This window comes from Thunnus thynnus, chromosome 19 (genome assembly GCF_963924715.1).
Source record: "Thunnus thynnus chromosome 19, fThuThy2.1, whole genome shotgun sequence".
Lineage (NCBI taxonomy): Eukaryota > Metazoa > Chordata > Actinopteri > Scombriformes > Scombridae > Thunnus > Thunnus thynnus.
Window position 1 is genome coordinate 11,718,839 of NC_089535.1, and position 21,376 is coordinate 11,740,214.

Below are 21,376 nucleotides of genomic sequence, written 5' to 3' on the forward strand. Positions count from 1 at the left end.
ATTTACACATCTGGAAGTAACTCAGGACTTTGTCTCACCGGTTACATCAACCCCTTTGCTGGTAGCAGCAAAAAAACTCTCATAAACCCACTTGGTGCTACCTGCACAGTACCAAATGGCAGACAGACAAAGTTAGTGACTAGCTGGTGAACATAATTGAGCATTTATCAGCTTAAGAGCTAAAAGGAGAGTGAATTTTTGACTTACATTCATCAGGCAGCCAGAAATACAACCTCACAATAATGGTAATGTTGCTCTGTGTCTGCTGGATGTGCATCTATATATAGCCATCTGTTTGCTAGAATGCTCACCTTATCAACCTAAAAGATTATAATATGTCAGTATTACGTTTACCGCATTCTGCTGCTTCCAAGTAGCAAAAAATACAAAAAAAATCAATTAATACCGCCATCTGATGTGAACAATTTCTGCTCAATTCCCAGAGAACACTGGAAAAAATCTCATAGTCATAGGTTCCTAACACTCACCTATAGTGGCCCACGGGGGAATCATATTTAATGGCTGAGTATTTAACAATTCAATGAAATAATGAGAACAGTTATCGGGGGCATTTTTTTGCCCTTTCATTTTTAATTTCACAGGCATTTTTAGATCTTTCAAGGGCGGTTTTGCCCCCTGCTCCTATTCATTTCTAACCCTGCTTCCCTTATGTTTCTCTTATTATTTCATGCCCTCTCAGATACCGAGCTAATTATCCCAATGACCTTACAGTCACGACAGGCTGGCTGTCTTTTTTTCCCCCGCCTTCTGTTGTTACCTTTGGATATGCACCAATGTTGGCAAGATCTTTATCATTTATGTAGGAATTGTTTTAGATCCCACCCCATCCAGTGCTGCTTTTTGTTCATTGTATTTAATAAAAAGTGCAAAAGAAAGCAGACTAAAGGGATAACATTTTTAAACTGCTGTAGAGAATCCCCACAGCTCCCAGTGCCACATCTGGCTCATCACAGCCACCAGGCCTCCCGCCAGATCTCAGCTAAAGCACAAGGGTTCAGGTTGGGCTTGTGGCAGCATACCAGCTCCCGGGGGTGGCTCTACCCTTTCTGAGCCCCCAGGCACAATGTGACTGTTACTCAGCTATGGGCCAAAACTTATCGGTAACAAATCAGTAAAAGTAATCTTTACAGCATCATCACATTCTGTTTACTGATACACTGTATTATTTCATTTACATTACTTTTCACTGCAAATAAAGCATATTTTGCAGAACATTCTAGTCTATGTTTATGCTCAGTTAAAGGTATAAATAACTGAGAACAACCCATATACTCTAAAAACAGGAAGCTTCAGGCTTTTGGCATGTCTGTGGTTATACTGAGGATATAGAAAAATTGTTCTTTTTCTGTTACTGTTCTGTGGTGTGTAAAAGGTGAAATACCTTGGATATGCATTACAGATTTAACAGGCAAAAACACACACATTTTTAAATTAGTTACTTTACCATTTATTGTATTTTCTCTGCAGAAAAGTCATCAATGATTGCCTCATAAGACATCTGTTGGGACCTAATTATTGTTTCTCTCTGAGACGCTGCATTGAAAATTGTGGTAAATACGTTAATATAACATTTTGGAAGCTAATTTAGCAAACTGCAGAACTAGAACTAGAGTATGGTACAATTTTCCTGGCGATAAGCTGCCTGTAAAATCATGGTGTATTCTTTTATGATACTGACGGAGATTTGTCCCCTTTTTATCCTTTACATTTGAATCTCACACACTACACACATCATTTGTGTGTAGTGTTTGACGTGTGTGTTAAAACACCACAGACTCTGCTTCGTAACACACTATGAGTCAACCATAATTATCAACATATGTGCTTCATGATGCAGTAAATACATAAGCATTTTGACACAATTGTTTTCCTCTTTATTTAAACTGATATAGTGGTGTTTCATACATGGTCATGTTGCAGATTCACCTGTATTTTGATACTTTTTCAACACATTTTCACACGTGGTGAATTATGACTCCCACCTACTATAGTCAAGATAAACACAATACAGTAGCGGCACAGGGAGTAATATTACGATTTTCACCTGCTGATAATTCACCGTAATTTACTTATTGTAGATTATTATTCTAATCATGTATTGTTATTAGTTATTAGTTTTCTGTCTTTGCTTCTCTCTTTTCCAATTTCTTTTTTATGGTTCTGAAAATCTGCTCATGGTGATGAAAGTGTGTCATCATCTCCTGCCATCGTGTCATCACCAGAGTTTGCGGCATGAAGATGCCCTGAAAGGGTCTTCTGCCCATCATATGAACAGTATGCATTCTTGATGAGGCGGGGGAGGTTGGGCCTTCTCTGAATCAGTGATGTTGATTTATTTTTATCATCTCAGTCATGCAACAAGAATTACATTCATTTTTTATAGGAAAATGAGCTTAATGTCTGTGAGGCACTAAGCTGCTACCTGTAGAAAATGGCAGCTATGGCAGTGAAACTCCACTTTCACTTTGTCGGTGTCAGAATCATAGAGCTGTCATGTCAATGTAGAACCTGTTTCTGTGAGCACTAATGTGACAGATTGAGTCAGCTCAATGTGATCTTTTAATTCACCACTAATGACTGGTAATGACTGGTAAATACAAAGATACTGGTGGAGAAAATATATTTTGTCTTTTGAGCTGGCTATTTTTTTTACAAGGCATTGTTCTGCTACGGCTGACGGCAGAGCATGATGCAAGTGATCTGTTTAATTAGAGTGTCTTTAGGGATCCCTCGTCCTGAGCAAAGGTGCACGGTTGATTCACTGCTCGGTTGGTAAATTGATCTGAAAGGGGGGAAAATGTGAGCCAACTGACCTGGGTATCTAGTTCACTGAATGGGAGCAGAAGAGGAGCCTTTAACTACATTACTCTGGCAAAATTTAGTCTCCTCTGAAATAATCCGTGCTATTGTGTGACAGTCTGACAACAGAGCTCTTTATACTCCTCCATCTTTAGACGTAGTATGTAAACAGAATGAAGGTGGATGAGGTGTGAATGTTTGTCTGTGCACACTTTTAGTTTCCTGGATTAAAGCCAGGAAAGAACTTGAAAGGCTCAGTTTCTTCATATGGTTTTTGATGACAGTAGCCGTTATATATCTGCAGATTACATCATTTCTAATAATGTAGAGTGCACTAAATGAACAGAAATTTCAAGTTAAGGTATAAAACAGAGAAAATTGAAAATAGGGATTCAACTAATAGTCATGCTCAGTATTCATGTGTAGATGATTTCTTCAGTTAGTTATGTCAGAAAATAGTGAAAAATGCCTGTTTTAATTTACCAGAACCCAAGGTGACGTCTTCAAGTTGCTTTCAAAACTCAAGATCCAAATCAGTATTTCACAATGATATAAAACAGCAAATCTTCACATTTGAGAATCTGAAACCAGTGCATGTTTTGCATTTTTGATTGATAAATGACAGCACTCCTCGCTGGCATTGTGAGGCGAAAAACGGGGTCCACTGTGCCATTGTGTAATTTGCCACCTCAGCAACAGATAGTTTTGTGCCAAAAGAGATTAGTCGGCTTTGGTTTATTGAGTCCTGTGGACTTGATTCACCTGTCTCAGAATAGGCTATGCCATGTCCTCAGTGCCTTGAGGCCACCGCCTCGGTCTCATGCAAGGACGCAGGTGCATAAGCACACACACACACACACACACACACACACACACACACACAGATGGTGTCCTGAATCATGAAGTGCTGAATCATGTGTGGGGTTGAAAGTGAGGGCAAGAGAAACAACAAGAAAGAGAGAAAAAGAAAAGAAACAAAGGGGGGGATTTTCATCTTTGTGTGTGTGTCACACAGCAGCAACAGTGATTCCTGTATTATTTTCCTCTGATTGATTTCCAGTTGTGTTGAACCTATTTCTATCTGTAATTACAACTTGTGAAACGATTCTAAATTAAGTAAGGACAAAGGTTTTTCAATGGGATCTGGTATTTTTTTTTATTTATTTACATTTCAAGACATGCTTCTCTATTTTAGCTGCACCTACATGCAATTTATTACAGTGACAAAGACAAGTTGGATCTATACGGAAATATACAACGCATTCATCACAGTGAACAGCGAATGACATTTATAGGAGGATAATTAAAAGGAGCTTGGCCTCATTAGCATGTTCTCTCAAATGGCATTTAGTTGTAGAACGGGACTCTCCTCTGTGAGAAAGCTGCGTTGGAGCGGAGCCATTGGCTGATGACTGTATACAACTTTTTCGTGTGATGTGATGTGATGTGACATGATTTGATGTGATGTGATGTGATGTGATGTGATGTGATGTCCGTGTGTGAGGCCGAGAATTATTGTGGTACTGTGTCATGTCTATGTCTATGTGTGTGTGTGTGTGTGTGCGTCTGGATATTTCATACCCTGTAGCCTAGAGGTAGCATATGACAGTTTGATAGCACAAATTATCTTTTTCATTCCTAAAATATACTACTGACTTTTCACAGGCCAATACTTCAATATAATAGTTCAAATAATGGGAATGATGTCCCAAAATGAGTGTTTTAAGCCATCAGATCAAATCTGATAAAAAACGTTTAAGTGAAACACTCAAAATGAATCAGATAATCATCGGAGTTGACTTTGAAATCTCTTGAAAAGAAATCACACACGGCTGGTGGAGATCTACAGTAACTCTGCTCACTAACAAAGTCACTAAGAGATTAAGGCTTCTAGGAAAGTTGTAGAGCCCAACACGCAATTTAACTTCGGAAAAGTTGTGAATTAGCCTGGATTCTGTACCGCCGCTGCATGAAGTACGCATAGCAAGGCTGCAGCACAGCTGGTTGTTTATATTTAATATCCCAACAAGAAGAACTTTTTTTGGAGGGGACATTGTTTTGCAAAGCAAACAGAGGTCTGATTTTACACACAAAGCTATGTTGAGGACACTGAGGGACAACTAAGATGTTTGCACTTGTTTCAGATGAATTCTGTGCCTGGAGTCATGTTATTTATCAAATGGGGCAGAAGTCCTTGAAGCAGGATTGTGTATCATGAGTGAAGTTTAGCTTTCTTTTTTATACGTAAACAAGTCTGATTGATTGAAAATTGCATGAAGGTTAATGAATCAAGAATAATTTCTCCACACAAGGCATGCGGCTGTATTAAAATTGATGTGCAGAGTGCCGTACTGATTACAGTCTTTTGATAAGACATTCCTCCTGTAGTTTGCATTTGGATACAATTACCTGGGAGTCAGGGGAGACATCATCTACATCCTCATATCTGAGCGTCTGCTTGAGCAGTTGCTCCGTCTCGGTCACCTTCCTCTAATGTGATTGTACTCCACCATTTGGGGTGACCCTTATGCTTTTCTTCTGAAGTTAATGGCCTCTGTGCATTTTACAAATCTATGTATAAATACAGATAATTATTGTGATTTCATGAGTAATACAGTAGGTGCCTGATATTTTCTGGAGGTGAAGTTGAAATGCGGTCTTACTGTTTTAAGGCTCATCACTGTATTAACAATTATCTATCTGGTCCTTTGCTGGTCTTAGAATAATTCCAACACTGCACATTGTAAGCTCTAGTACACTCAATGTGGCTACAATGATAGCATAATTTGCTGATTTAAGCAATGAAATGCTGAATAAAAGGCTCAATACATATTTGACCTTTGGATTTCATGTATCTGAAACTGGCTCTGAATATGAACATACTGTAATACAAAGAAATCTTCATCTTGATTTGATATCAGTGAACAGGGTCATGTTTTGTGCTGTACAACTGCTACTGACCGATATCCATACATGGAGAAACACATTGCGTTTGTCACTAAAGCATGTGTCCAGTGCTACTAAGCACTTGGCTACGGAACAGTGAATTCACTGCTGCCTCTTCTTCACTCTTGCATTTTTCATCAGTGTTCAGGCTCTCTAGTGGTGTTTTTACATGCTTTATCCCGTTTGGTTGAGCACGTCTTACAACAGCAGCCTTTTTATGGAGAAAGCTAAAAAAAAATGTTTGCATTTTCATGTTAACAGCAACCGTGTTTCCATCTTTTTATTCAGGTTTGACTTTCTAACAAGATACTATAGCTTGCGAGCGCCTTGATTTCACAGCCAAATTAAATTGCGTTTTGCTTTGTGTAGTACGTAGACAGGAGTCAACAAGGTATTATAGAATTTTGGCGGTCATTGGCATAAACAGATTTGGGAACCCCTTGCCCTGTATTATACTGGAGGCGAAGCAGACCTTTGTTATCTCGTGTGTGGGAGTTGCAGCCTGCGGGGGGCTAAAGAGCTCTGTCACGTGTCTTAATGTGTGACAATCTGCCTGTCACACATTTGACATCTTATGAGGAAGGGGATCTCTGTCTAACTAAGAGGAACCCGCACTGGCGTAGCAGTTTTCAGCAGCATTTATGTTAAATGTACTGTACAAACGTGTGTTATAAAAACCTACTACAAATTTAGGAAATATAAACCATATTTTATTACCTAGACTGTCAACATTCATTTTTACTGTTATCAATATAGTTTTGGTTGTCATTACTGTTACCGAAGTTGTAGACTCAATTTATTAGAGCTTTAGTTTGTGCTTGAATAACTATATTAACGTATTTAACACTATTTGGTTGTTGCACTTCTTTCTTCGGTGCAGCAGTTAGCAATTATCTTCCCTAAAACACACATTATGTCTCTTACTCTCAACCCTCTCTGTGCATTTTTCTTTTTTCACCCTTTCGCACACACACACACACACACACGCACAACCAAGCAAGTAAAGTCTAACACACACACAATAGCCTAATGGACTCCTCTAGTCCAATTTTGTCTAGCAGACAAAAACGAAGGACAATGCTTTTTTCCCTCTCATGCTGTCTGTTTTCTTGTCGTCTCTGTTTTAAGACACGGCTCTCTGACGATGAACATAATGTGCCTTGAATCATGTTCTTGCTCAGCTCACTGAGGGAAGCTCACTGTTGGCCCACGGGGTGGAAAATCCCAGACTCCACCGCCTGAAAGAAAGAGTTTTTCTCCTCGTCCCCTGTAGATTTAACCCATTTGTCCCTTGCCAAGTCACTCAGTGCTCCTTCTGCCGTCAGTTGGTCTTGTTAACTGCAGTAGAGAGTGTTAATTGCTTGACCATATGGTTTGGAGTACAAAGTTAATTGTCAGATCCATGGTGTTAAAGTAGTGAGAAAAGTAAAGCTTTATATACTCTGATTATAGTTCCACAGCTGCACTTTATTTTTGTGTTTTGTTGAATCAGAGACTGGTTATGCACACATCGCTATAAATACAGGGCTTTTAAAAAGAGTATGTCAACAGAAACTCTTGCAACTAAAATCCACACATTAATCAGAAACACACATATGCATATATTTAAAAAAAAAAAAACATATTGGATGAATAATAAAAGTGTGGATTGGACGTGATCCATGAGTTTTACTCTTGATGTAAGCTATCAAACATTGGATGTACCACACACACACACACTCAAACAACAAAAGTGTGTCCTCTTGATATCCTCATAAATAGATAGAACAGGGGGAGAGAGAGAGAGAGCCTACAAGGCTTTAAAGTGAGAAAATAGTCTAGATAGTCAATTTCTCCTATGCTGCGTACCATATGTTTCAAGATTTAAAACAATGAATTTGCATACTGTACCACAAAATACAAAAAAAAAACATGTTACTGGTAAAAAAAAACAACCCATCATATTCATCAAGCTTAGATTCCTGTCAGTCTGCCAACACTAACAACCGTTGGCTTTTTCAGCCGACTTGATCACTTGATCATACATCATATAGTATCATACTGTCACTGTAAATTGATGTATGACATTTAAAATGTTGTATACTCTTCCACTGGGAGTACCTCTATTTATCTCTCTCCGTCTCTCTCTCTTTTCGTCTCTTACTGTCACTGTCAGTCTGTCTCTCACCTCGGCCTTTTATTTGATGTATGATACAAACGGACATGTCTGCACAGCAAAGAGAGAAACAGATAGCGAGACAGGAAGGCAGTGACACCGAGCGGAAGGGACAGAGAAAAAGAGAAGGAATAGTTTGTCTAGACAGGACGCTAAGTCTTATGCAATATTTTTTTAAAAAATAGTGTTTTAATCATAAATCTTTCTCCTTGAAAGACAAATGGAATCAGGTTTTATGCTATACAAATCAGATCTCTGCTACCATTCAGAGTAGTAAACAATACATGCAGTGTCCTCAAACCACTGCTATCTTCCGTTACTGAGCCTGGGGTATAAGTGTTTCAGCAGCCCCAAAGCAGTCAAACAAAATCAACATCTGCTATTTTTCCAACAGCTGCTGCTTATTTTTTTTTAGCATAATTTTGTTTTTAAACCCATATTTTGATATGCAGCAATGATATATATATATTTTCTTAATTTGTATTAAGTCCCTGTAGAGTTTCAAGTAAGAAAGCAACTTTGATCCCATGTTCATATGGGATATCCCCCTGTGAACACAAGTTTCCTGCTGCGTGGTGTGCACAGTACAGTAAGCAGACGGATGACAGATATAGTCTTGGGAGGGAGCTAAAGTGATAAGTGTGGAGATTAGGCTAATCTCAGTTATTTTTGTTCACTGATGTGTTGTTGGTGGTTGCCTGGTTGAGTGTAGCTGGTTATGTTGGGGGTTTGTGGGGAGGGTCTCACTGAAGGGGAACAGATGCATTCATGATCCTGGTAGGAAAAGCTCTTAAGGTCTAAACTGCACTAAAACTCTCCATGACTGATTCTCCATGGGGCTCTTATAATGATCCCATAGTTATCACATTGAGGGGGGGGGCAGACATCCTGTAATGATGCCTTGTGCAAATTAATTAATTAGTAACTAGTGAAGCATTTAGGGTTCTTCTACTTTCACTTCCCAAGAGTTAATGTGCTGGTGGATGGATTCGCTGAAACACCCTACATCAATCTGTCACGACGACAGCTGTGCTCATCTATTGAACTGTTTATATGAATCTAAACACAACAATTTATACCGTCTTATGGGAGCGTCATTATAGCAATGAACTATTATTACACTATAGAAAATTATTATCGTAGATGTCCATGTGTGAGTGCAGTACAGATTAGATTATGTAGCATATCAGGTGTAGTCATGATGCTACACATGTGAGACTAGATAATATGCCATTGCTGCACTCTAGGTTACTGATTATAATATCATACTGACCCCATAGAGCTGTGTATTTACTATCATGCCGGTTATAAAGCACTTTGTGTTTTGATGTTTGGGAGAGCCATTATATATTCTGTTTGAGCTTCAGAGGCCACAGTGCACAGAAAGGATCAATGGCAGCTTTGAGTATGGATGATTCACCAGTTTAAAATCATACAGCGAGGCTATCTCCCGGCATATCGGGAGGGGTGTGTCCTCGCTGTAAACTGTGGTAGGAAGGGTCCATCTTACTGATGTTTACATGAGCACAGCAGGTCACCCTGTGCAATCCAGTCAAATCCCTCCTGCTCTCACATGGGCACTAATCTTCCCTGACTGCCTTCTTAGCACAGCCACAACTCAGACTAAAACACTCGCCCTTCCTATCTTTCACTTCCCCGTGACATTTGCAAAAATAACATTTCTTACTCTTTCTGTCTCTTCTTCTCTCTGTCTATTTCTTTTTTCCTTTTGTGTTTTTATCTTTCGGCATGCTTGCCTGCATTCATGGAGTATACTCACTGTGTTTGTAAAATAAGCACGGTTAAGGTTCGAATATTAAACGGCCACAAGATTAGAATGACCATATGTTCAACCCTCCATACCGGGACCCTTAAGTGTACAGCACGTTCATGCACGTGTACATGTATACACTGTAGACATTTTCATCAGGATGGGGGACAGTTATTTCAGTGTTCAGCACACCTACCGAGTGCACCTTTCAACACCATGGACAGTGCCTCAGCAGACGAAAAAATTATGTTCTGTCCCCTAAAATCCACCAAGGCATTTGTCAGTGTGCACAAGTGCATGCTGCCAGCTAAATGGCCGACTCTGACACATTCTCTGCCAGCTTTTTTTTTTTGTTTTTTTTTCCACAAATCTCTTTGTGGCTTATAAATAACTTCATAGGTTATAACATAGAAGTAATTTTAATTTACACCTTCACATCGCTATGCCATGAGCTGGTCGCGACTTTACAAAGATTAAAATGTTAAATCACAATTGCACCTTGTTAATAGCAAAAATTGAGTAAGAGCGTTTAAAGAAAGTTATCTTTAAGAAGATTGCTGGGTACTTTGCAGTTTCTTTTTTGGAGCTCTTAGCTATCAGGGAAACCACCGCTTATGTTTTGCCATCTTAATATGATCTTTTATATTGGCATTTCCACTGTGCGTGACCAATAATGTACTCTTGCAGTGTGTGCAGAAGCATTTTTCTTGCCAGGTACTTTGTGAAGGAAGGAGTAACCCTCCTCGAGCTCTTTAGAAAAGACCGACTCTCTCTTTGGCATGACAGCTAACCGTTAGCATACTGACACATTCTGTCAGAAAGAGCCGCAAGCGTCATAGGCTAGCAACAGCCTTGACAACGACACTTTGATTGATTGACACACATACAGACAAATCAATGTTGAATTCAGACGCGTGGTGAATTGTATATGTTTTTATATTGGGTCAGGTAATAGTGAGTGGGACAGAACATGATAAACGTCTATATGTGCTACAAAAAAATATATGTTTTTGATTGTTCAAAATAAAATGTAAAGTTGTTAGATAATTTAGGTTTTTTTTCAGGAAAATAACATTTAACATAAAAAGCTTAGCTTAGCTTAGCTTAGCTTAGCATAAAGACTAGAAGCAGGGGAAAACAGCTAGCATGTTTAACAGGGACACAAACATAAGTGTAAAAATGAAAAGCTGTGTTTTTTTTACGAGTTAGGTGCTGAAAATATTTATTTGCGACCAAGTTGAGCTAGACATGCTGACAGGAGTTTTTTTTTTACTTTATAGTGAGCCATGCTAGCTGTTTCCCCCTCCAGTCTCTATACTATGTTAGCTCTAGCTCTAAACTTAAGGCACAGACATGAGAGTGGGATCAATCTTCTTATTTAACTCTCAGCAAGAAAGCAAATAAGAGTAAATAAGATATTTCTGAAATGTAGAACTATTCTTTTTAAATATTACTTTTTTCCCAGAGTATCATTTACAAGAAGTAGCCCAGGGAGTTACTGTAACAGGAAAGTACTAAATGCCATGTACTCACACATGGGCTAAAATAAGAGCTAATTGGTAACTTACAACTCATATAAAACATGCTGTAAGACATTCAGTCCATATAGGCTAGAGGTTTTGCCACATAAGAAATAATATAAAAATATATCTATGCCAACTACAGACAAATAGTGTTAATTGAAAATCATAATTGCAATCTTACTTTATACGTATAAGTAAATATTTTACCGGTGGTGTTTTCTTGTATTTCATGGATTTGACTTGCTTGGTGGGCAGCAGTGCCTCGGGTAGATGTTGCATGCATGCGTTTGGTCTGTCCGTTACCTCCCTTTCATCTCTCAGCTCTTTGGCTCTTTCCTTCTTTCCTCCATCATAGACTGAGGGCACTGATTTAATTCCTGGAATGATTTTTCAAACTGTCGTGCTGAAACAGACTTGCATAACCAGACAATTGGAGGGAAAATGGGTCATGTGGGAATGCAGTTGTTCTTCAGCCTGCTGGCTTGTTTTTAAATAGTTTGTCCACTCATACCATACTCATCTGTATTCTCAGCAACTTTGACGTTATGCTAATGAGTTATCAGTGCACAGGTACGAGTCCTGCTTGAATTTGGAGGTGTCCGTCATGTGTACATGTTTTCTTAGTGCTTAGCTGATGTTGCTATTTTGTTACCACCGCTCAGGTTACAGGTACAAATCAATAGAACATTCAACCTCCTCCTCATCCATAAATATGTTCACTTGTTCCCCTGATGCACTGAGCCTTTCACAGCATAAGGCAGACTTTAACAAGCCTTGAAAGAAATTTCTAAAAGAATATGCATAAATTAATGGAATACATTAACTGCATACATTAATCCCTACTCAGAATAATGTCCACATTTATGGTTTTTAAAGTCCCCCTCCACTCAAAAATATCTCTTTCTTCTTGTTCCTTCAGTTGGATGTTTGAGCTTCACTGTGCAGAATGATGTATTTACAGAGTTCGACACCAGAAGGCTGTTTTCACATTCATCTGCGGAAAGTGGAAAGTTTCTCTGTGATCATTGAAAATCCAATTTTAAGGGGTGGCCTACGAGCAGGATTTTTGACATCACAAATAGTTTCAAAGCCAATTCTGATCCAATATTCAATTTACACAAGTGTGATGTGGAAACTTGAAGCCTGCAGTGCACACCTACTGAGAATGGACTTTACGGTGAAGTAGGAGACATCTTGTGTCCAACAGTTAAACTTTTGAGAGGGAATATATTTACATAATCATAGATTCTGCAATTTTTAATGAGAGAGAAGGAGTAGATGTCATTTTAAGGATTTTAACGAGACACAAATTATTATTCAAAGTAGAGTCTTTTATATGCAGTACATCTTAAAACATGTCTGGAGAGGAACTTTAAATGGCCCCTGAGTTCTCCTGCTTAGCACACTGTGTGTGTCATGATGTATTGAAGTACTGATAGAAAACAGAAACCAGATTCTTATATAACAAGTAAATGTTTCAGTCCTAAAGCCATTACCAACACAGTATCTCCACACAATCCACAAATTAAGTACATGCAGAAAACATCATAAATGTGACCCCTGGGCGTGTGTGGGCTTCTGCCCGGGAGGATGCTGCTTCTGCCAATGCAGCTCTGAATGGTAGAGCACAGATTAAGGCAGAACAGAAGTGTTGAGGTTATCACGCTCACACGACCAAAATAGACGCAGAGCGGGTGAGACAGCGGGCAAGGGAGCTAGGCTCGCGGTGCAGTGTGATGTGCTTAGTGGAAGAACAAGAGAATACTGCTGACGGACACAGAAATGATGGAAAACAGAGCAGATGAACGGCTGCGTTCCCCATAGGATGGCTGCTTGGATAGAAAATGTCTTTATTTTAACTTGTGATTGATACAATTTGCCAAAGGATGACTTAGCCAATTAAATGAACGCATTGATTAATGTTTGGTAGCTAATCCAGTAAAGAGAAGCATCATCTCATCTACAACGTCACATATCTATTATTATCCTACACTCAAATATGTAATGATCAAAAATATGCATCTGCTGTAGGTCACAAGGATATGTTCAGACATTTATGGATTACATGTGTCGCACAATTCATATCAAAGTAACTGCACAACAAAAATAAAGAGAAATATAGCGACTTTAACATATAAAGCAGTTAAGTCCCTAGTCCATTATTTGTTTTGTAAGATGGAAATGAAATGACAGACTTTAAAAGAAAGTCAATGGAGGGAAACATAATTCTATTATTTGTGGCTCGTTACTGGCAGGAGTGCGGTACACTGTGTTCAAGACTTGACTCGGTGATAGAAGTATTTGATTGTCTTTACATGAAATACTCAAGATAACTTCACTATTAAGATGCTTGTCAAATGGTTTTATTTCATTGGGTTAATTGCTGAAATGATGTAAAAATCAGGCTGTAACAACTTCAAAAATCAAACCAAATAAATAAAATAAAAGCCAAATTATGCATGTTAATTAAATCATCAAGAAAGAACAACTGAAACTGAAGTTGTTTTCTTTAATCTTTTGACAGAGAAGTGCATGCACAGAAGAAATAATGACTTCCTCTTTAAAAATGTTCTCTGTTACATTAATGGATCGCTACTTGTTTTCTGCCTGTGTAAAGATCCCATCGATCACCACCTGCCTTTTAATTAAGTCTCTGGCTACAAATTGCTCTTGGGCCTCATTAACTAAATGCACTGCCTCTGAGCTGAAGATTCAGAGCTTTTTTTTATGCAGTGAATCAATGTTTTTGCGGTTTTCACTCTGCGTTGGCATCGAGAGTACAACATTGCTTCTCTTCTTTCTCCTCTTCTTGTGGAGTCTAGTCTTTTCTAGTCTGCATTGTAGACAGATTTGCAGACTGATTAGCTTCCTAGAGCACACAGTATGTTGCCTGAAGCTCTGAAATAATGCCAACTCTATTTATGTTTATTTATTTCGGAACTATACATATATCAACACGATTACGCATAGTACGTTGCATTCATGTGAACTCTAATTACTTCCAGCGAGATGCTTTTCTTGGGGGAGAGAATAGCACTGGGAATGTGTTTCTAGTGAACATAAAATATTCCATATTAAGCCTCATCTAAGGCCATATATTGTCTTCAGAAGTTGTTTTTTATATCTAGAGAGAATTCAACAACTCTTTTGGTAGATATAAGAAGAGAGACAGAAGAAAAAAACATGAAACTTCCTAAATCCCAGTGAATTCCCATTACATGATAATATGATTTTTCAAATCCAAAGTTCAACTGTAATTTTGTGATTAAGCAAAACCAAGAGAGATCCAAAAGGAGATTTGCAAGACGATGTTAAGCAGGAGAATTCCAGATTTTCCTGGAAGCAGTTTTGTCATCCTTCAATGTAATAGCCAGTGGTGGATTTAATCCCCTCAAATTAGTCCCTCGCTAATCCTCACTAACCTCAAACAGAGGTCACTCATGTCCAATTTGAAGATGCATAAAGAACACTTTGTAATTGCGTGTTCAAGGCCCACAGCTTGATGATGAGTAATTCTCCTGCATGCTCTTTTCTCTGCACATCAGATTCAAAATGTCAGTCCACAGAACATACGTCAAACTGACAGATTGTAGCAGTGTAAAGCCTTTCAAAGTATAACACAAGTTGCATCACCTCTATGACTTTCAGACACATACTGTAACACCTTCCCTGTTAGTTGTCAATTGATTTGTTGTCGTATTCAGCGGTAATGCAGACGGTATAGATGGCACTGATGCAATGAAGTTTTACTACCCGCGGTCTTATAAATCCTGTTAATAGAAGTCTGTTTGTGTATGTAAATACACCACCTGCAATAGGTTTACATCCAAATCCTCATCTACTCTACCGTACTGTGCTGTTGAACGGATGGGGAAAGGCCAAATGTGAATGAGCGCCCTGCTGGCTGGACATAACTAGAGTGTGACCTTGTGCTGCTATCACATCACATCTTGGCTGTTTGTCTCCACTGTATTAGAGGATTATGCTGACCTATGCCCCTGTCCCCGGTCAAATTTAAGCTTGATGCACTTAATTCTAAGCCTATATTTTGCCAATGCCAGACGAGAGTATTGGTGATGCTGATCAGTGCTACCTATTTCCTACTGTCATGCAGTTTATGAGAGCTTATGGTGGAGGACAGAGCTCTCTGAAAATTAATGTAGATCTTTCCAGTGGGCATGCTGTTAGGTCAACTGCTTTGTTGTGTCTACAACATAGGGACAATGTTCAGAAATGTCACTGCCGTGCTGTACTGTGTACTGGTAATGTGAGCAGGTGGTTAAAGATTTTTACAGGGCCACTTTCATCCTGAGACACATGGGCACAGTCATGCAAATACACAAACACAAACACTGCACAGAGGACGTAGATCTTTTACAGGCAATGTGTGCCAGGCTACACTTTGAAACTACATGGATCAACACAAACAGATGGTCATGGTAACGAAATCAAATCCATACATTGACACAACAACAAATCAGACCAGAAACGCAAAAAGAAACAGGGTCTTGCACGACAGCACACAATCTAAGGTCATTCTAGTTACCCAAATCAGACGGCAAGACAGACTGGCACGGCAGCCACTCCCAGAATCCTCTTGGAGAAAGCACTTCTTCACCTCCAGAGAGCCAAAGTCATGACGTCACGTCTGATTAGCCTCCGTTCCACTCGCTTCCGTAACTAAATGCAGTCTTTTATTTAGCGTTTCTTTCACTGGGCTTTCAGAAAAAGTGAAGCATGTTGGAGTTTACTTTCCATATTCTAAGACAGCTCAGCATCCATTATAGCATCTGCCATAAGAAATTTAAACAGACATATCTGAGCTAGCCTCAATACTCACTCGCTCATGGACTAAATAATATGACTAAACGATATGTGTAGGACTTATGGGAAATGTTGTTCGTTAAGGGCAGCTAAAAAACATAAATATTGAACTTAACAATATTAGATCATTTTTCAGAAAACTCAAGTCCTTATTTATTATGAATCAACATACTGTTGAGAAAAGTTCTGTTGCAAGGCTGCATTTTTAGTTATTAGTTATTATCAGTTATTATTTCCAGGGTTGCCAGTGTTTCCAGGGTTTATTGAACTCCCTAGTAATCGCTTTAAATGTACAGTAGAAAAGACGTTTCTTTTACTTGACAGAGTGCGTATGAAGAATTTAGAGCTGGTTCGCTTCACTAACATTTTTAAAAAAACATTGGCAGTGAAAAATAGGCCTATACGATAATTGCTCCTCTCCCTCACCACTGTGAACTGTACTAACTCACGCTGCTTTCTCACTTTCTGTGGCCTCAGTGCAACTCACCAATCACGGAAAGTAGATATTGCTGACTGATGAGAATGTTTGCAAGTTGGGAAAAGGACTGTTTTTAAGATTTTTTGTCCTGACACATATCCTGAGCATGACATAGGGCCTTCTGTCCACAGTCTTCTGTATGCCCTTTCCCCCTGAGCAGACCTCTGTATGCAATATGAGAGTGAATTTCAACTTTCTCCTTCTACACCCTCACTCCATCTTTTATTTTCTTGTATCTCTGGGGGTTTGTTGTGAGATTCATGTAGTCATTACCATAAAAAAGAGGTAGAATACATTCCATTCTTTGTATTATCACAAGTAAAATGAAATATGCCATATGAAGAGATTGTTTCAGTCCCTGCTAACAACTGCAACACTGCACTGTTTCAAATAGTTAAAATTCAGCCTAATACATCCCTACACCACATAATGAAGGTTATCCTGTATAATCCTCTGACCTGACCACTGATCTACACCCAGAGCCTCTATTATTAAGAGCTCTATTAATAGACTACTACCTCGTGGCTACCTGCTGACACTGGCAGACTTGTCAGACTAGTGCCCCTGAAACTCAAACCCAAACAAATCCCACATTGTGTTAATGAGTTTCTACATCTACATTCCCTCTCTGCCCTCGGTGAGCATGACCCAAAGGTTGCAGAGGCTTCCCAGCAAAGTGAAACGGTCCCTGGGAATTTGTAAAACCTCTCTGCAACCTTCAGACATCTCACCTGAGGCTCATCCAACAGCCTTGTCGCTTGCTTTCCCCGCAAACCCTGAGCCTCAATTTTGCAAAGTCTCTTTTGTATTGTTTTTGGATTATGCCCTAATTGAAGGAGGAAAATGCAGACAAGCAGTCGACCCTTTTCTATTTCTGCCTGGTGTGAATCATTTGCAATTCAAAGAGGGACCAAAGTGCTACTTCCTGTTTTCCAATCCTATCGCAGTCCTCTAGGAATACGCACCTTTATTAGTTACCTTTATCATTTTATTTCTCCCATTCTGTCTTTGTCTGTTTTGCCCTGCGTCTGTTGTTCTTTCCTATTAAGTCATCAAACTGTGATGAATGTGAAGACTCACTCACACACACACACACACATGCGCGACAGAGAGAGAGAGCGTTCTTCTAAATTAAGAATAAAGATGTAGGCAGCAGAAGAGATACTGGGTGCACTGAGACAGCCATCCTGTAAGCTAGTGGCTAATTTTAGCCTTTCAGGGCAGTGCACTGTATCTCCCTGTGGATGAGTCGAACCACAGAGGGATCTGAGCATCAGCCCAGCCTCTTGTTCTCTCCTCTGTTCTGTGTGGACACTGTCCTTTGTGCAGAAAGGTTACAGGACAGTCACAATAGACCGGGGTGGAGAGACGTGGATTCAAAGAGCCTTTAAAACACCTGGGGTTTAATGGCAGATTTTGCATGGCACGACTGGTCTGAATTATGCCAAAATACATGTAAGCATGAAGTCCACACTCAGCCTCTCTTTCTTTTTCTGGAGTGATTTCTGGAGTGATTGCACTGTGAGATGAAGTAAGTAGCCTTTGCAATTTGGTAATAAGTGGTCAGTGTTTTTCCAAAATGTGTACACACCAGAAAGCACAAATGAAACTGAGGACAGAAATAAAGACAGTAGTAAAGATTAAGGGTTAAAATAAAATAAAGCAAGTTATTAGAAAATCTAGACGTTCGATAAAACAATTTAGTTTCTAATTCAAATAAAATATTTCAGTGTTTTACTTCAAGAACTAGATGTTTTTTTCATTTTATTTGCACCATTTCCAACTTTGAAACTCTGCTCAAAGTAGCAACTTTGTGTGAATTCATTTTTTTTTAAAACCTCTTGGTAGTTGGGTGTACCATACTCTAAGGCCCAATTAAAATGTCATCACACTTATGATATGTAAAATATGCAGTTTAAAGGGAATGGAAAGCCATCAACTTAAAAATAGAAACAATTACCTGAAATCTTTCATTCAACAAATTGGCAAATGGGGCACGTCTATTATGCACAACCCTCCAATCAGCGACCATCTTTGTCCATATTTAACTTTTTTTAGTGGAAGAAATTGAGCTGCACTGTGAGTAAGCTAATGGAATAACTAACCTGGAAAGAAGAAATGGGTTTCTCATGCTAATGAGAAACTCTGAATTAGTGCCACAGCCGGCCAAGCATGAGTCAATTCTCTTCGCCCAGGTCCAATGTAAATGAAACTGCTTCTCATTGCAGATTATGCTTATTCACCCCACTGATGACTTTCTATTCTGAAACTTCCTGCTCTGATGACATAGCCACACCGGCAGCGACACTTGCATCGGTCCGTGGCATACTTACTGGCTGTTTATTCCAGAGGTGTGCACTCCCTTCATCTTTCAGTAATCCCCTGAAAAACACTCGCTCTCCATTACCTAGTACTCTGTGCTGTATATTTACTGGTCAGTTTGTTTTGGATTGCAGCCATGTTGAATTATGAACAGCTGAACATCTGTGAGTGCAGAGGCACGCACACACACTGGCGGCAGCCAAATTCTCTGGTGGCCAAACAGGCACACCATGCCATCCACTTCAAAAGTGACTTTGTACTTTTGTGAACGTTTTAAGTCTCTTTTTAATCTTTTTTTTTTAATCTTTTGTCTCTAAAATAACAATGCATGTGATGTTTCAGTGATACTAACAGATCTAAATCCTAAGCATTGTGTTTAGAGGTTTGTATCACTTCTTAACACTGTACATAAATGATGTATTTGAGTGTATATTCACACAACAAAGGAGATACTGAAGAGGTCTAACTGAGGTCTCTCTCTCTCTCTTTCTCTATCTGTCTTTCTCTTTGCCAGATTTTCCATATGACCTATGACCTGGCTAGTGCTGTGGTAAGAATATTTAATTTGATAGGGATGATGCTGCTTCTGTGTCACTGGGATGGCTGTCTCCAGTATCTGGTGCCTCTCCTCCAAGACTTCCCCCCTGACTGCTGGGTGTCCCTAAACGGTATGGTTGTAAGTATTGCACTCTTCTCTTTTGTTTGTTATTTTTGGCATTTGATATATATAATCTGTAGATACGTCAGTTGAACTTAGCAGAGCAGTTTTCCAACTGAATGTTTACTAAGCCCTGCTCCCCTTGTTTTCTATGCCTGTCAAACTTTCCATTGTCGCACAGCAAAAATGTAGTTTACAGTGATAACAGTGACAGATTCAAAATTCTTTGTAATTTTTAAAAGAATGGGTGCTTGGTTTCAGATAGAGGTAGACAAAAGCTTGCTTCTTATTTCTATCCGGTGACCATCGATTTTGCCAACTGAAATGAAAACACTGACACTGACAGATTTTATTAGCTCATCAGCTAGCTAATTAAGCCAATGTTGGCTCCACGAGTTGGTTGAAAAAGCAGTCTCCAGCTGACTTTTTAATGTTTCCACGTGATGAACACTAACATTACAAGAGAAAAGTCTTTTAGAATAAGGCCTAACATATGTCTCATATCTCATGTAAAATTGGCAGGGGTTGCTGGAGTGTAAACGTCCCTAATTCTGATAGCAGGACAGAGCTGCTAAAGTTAGCCTAAACTTTTCCACATAGTGGGAAAATACCACACAGTGAAAATGCTAGTTGTGAATGAGGGTTTTATGTGTGTGTGTTTAACATGTAACACATCAAAATGATGTAACCTAGCCTATAAATCATGTGCTCCTCCTACGTGGAAGTAAGGGTTACTAGGTAGTAGTTAGCCAGACATGCTAATGATTGCCACATGGATGTAACATATAAAGAAAAACAGATACAGCATCAGAGGCGGGGCCTCGTTCATTCCTATGAAAGTTGTTCAGTGGCACATGAAGCAAAAAGTTTGATTTCCGGGTATAAAATTACCCGGATCTTCCAGGATTGTGGGGCCCATAGAGCATGCTCAGTAGAGACTTCCACCAACTGAGCCGGCTAACTTCCAGTCAGGAATGGGATAAAAATAATTCAATCGTGTGGCTCTTCTAGGCTTTCCAAAGGTTATCAGACTGAATGGATCAAATTCTGATAGTGAAACGAGTCATTTTATCGGGGTTGTGAAGCTCAAAAAAATGTATTTGCTGATTTACTGACATCTCTTTCACAATGTAATTCTATGGGAAAACGTATTTTTGGGCCAGTGTGCATCATGTGACAGACGAGGAACTTGTAATTACACGGTTTGGTCACTATGTCAAATTGGCTTCAAAGCCTGATGCTGTCCCTGGGGGCTTGGATTGTCTTTATGTTAAAGCAAATAAACACACTGTTTAACCCAGTCCTTGTACTTTTGCTGTTGTGTTTGGGTTTTTGGAAAACAAAAACAGTATGTAGAGAAATCCAAAGCTTGAAAGGCCTGCCTTGCCTGTTTAGAGTTGCTAAATTATGATTGGACAATCTGTTCGGCAGATGGGTTCAGTGAACGGTCAGTTTATATGTATACTTAATAACTGGGTTGTCAGCATATCAAATGTAGCCTCAGAACACAGTTGTAAATAACTTACAGCATGTCCATTGTATTGAAGGGAGTTAGACGTTTAATCAGGAGTGACTGGGGAATCGATAACAATTGTTGTTGACAACAACAGAGTCCCAGTTCAATCTGAGCTTGTTATTGTGAAACGCTTGAAAGAAATCTATGAAAAACATGGAAACAACTTGATGTGATAACTGTTTTAGACCGATGTTTGATGAGGCACTGGAGAACAGTCGATGCAGAAGTCATCTTATTAGGTCTGAACACACAAAAGGTTATTAAATCAGGAAAATGTATGTGAATGAATAAAGGTACACCTCTGGGTGTATGTATGTATATACAATATTTTCGCATCAGATGACAGGGAAATGAAACCTGTAC

At 39.2% G+C, this 21,376-nt stretch overlaps 1 protein-coding gene across 1 annotated transcript in view; it reads left to right on the plus strand.

The window, feature by feature from the left end:
• Window positions 1-21,376, plus strand: part of LOC137171021 (potassium/sodium hyperpolarization-activated cyclic nucleotide-gated channel 1) — a 77,815-nt gene that overhangs the window by 12,320 nt on the left and 44,119 nt on the right. The window contains exon 3 of the mRNA XM_067574742.1: window positions 19,354-19,515. Coding sequence (XP_067430843.1) covers window positions 19,354-19,515 — 162 coding nt within the window. The remainder of the gene's footprint in view (window positions 1-19,353; window positions 19,516-21,376) is intronic.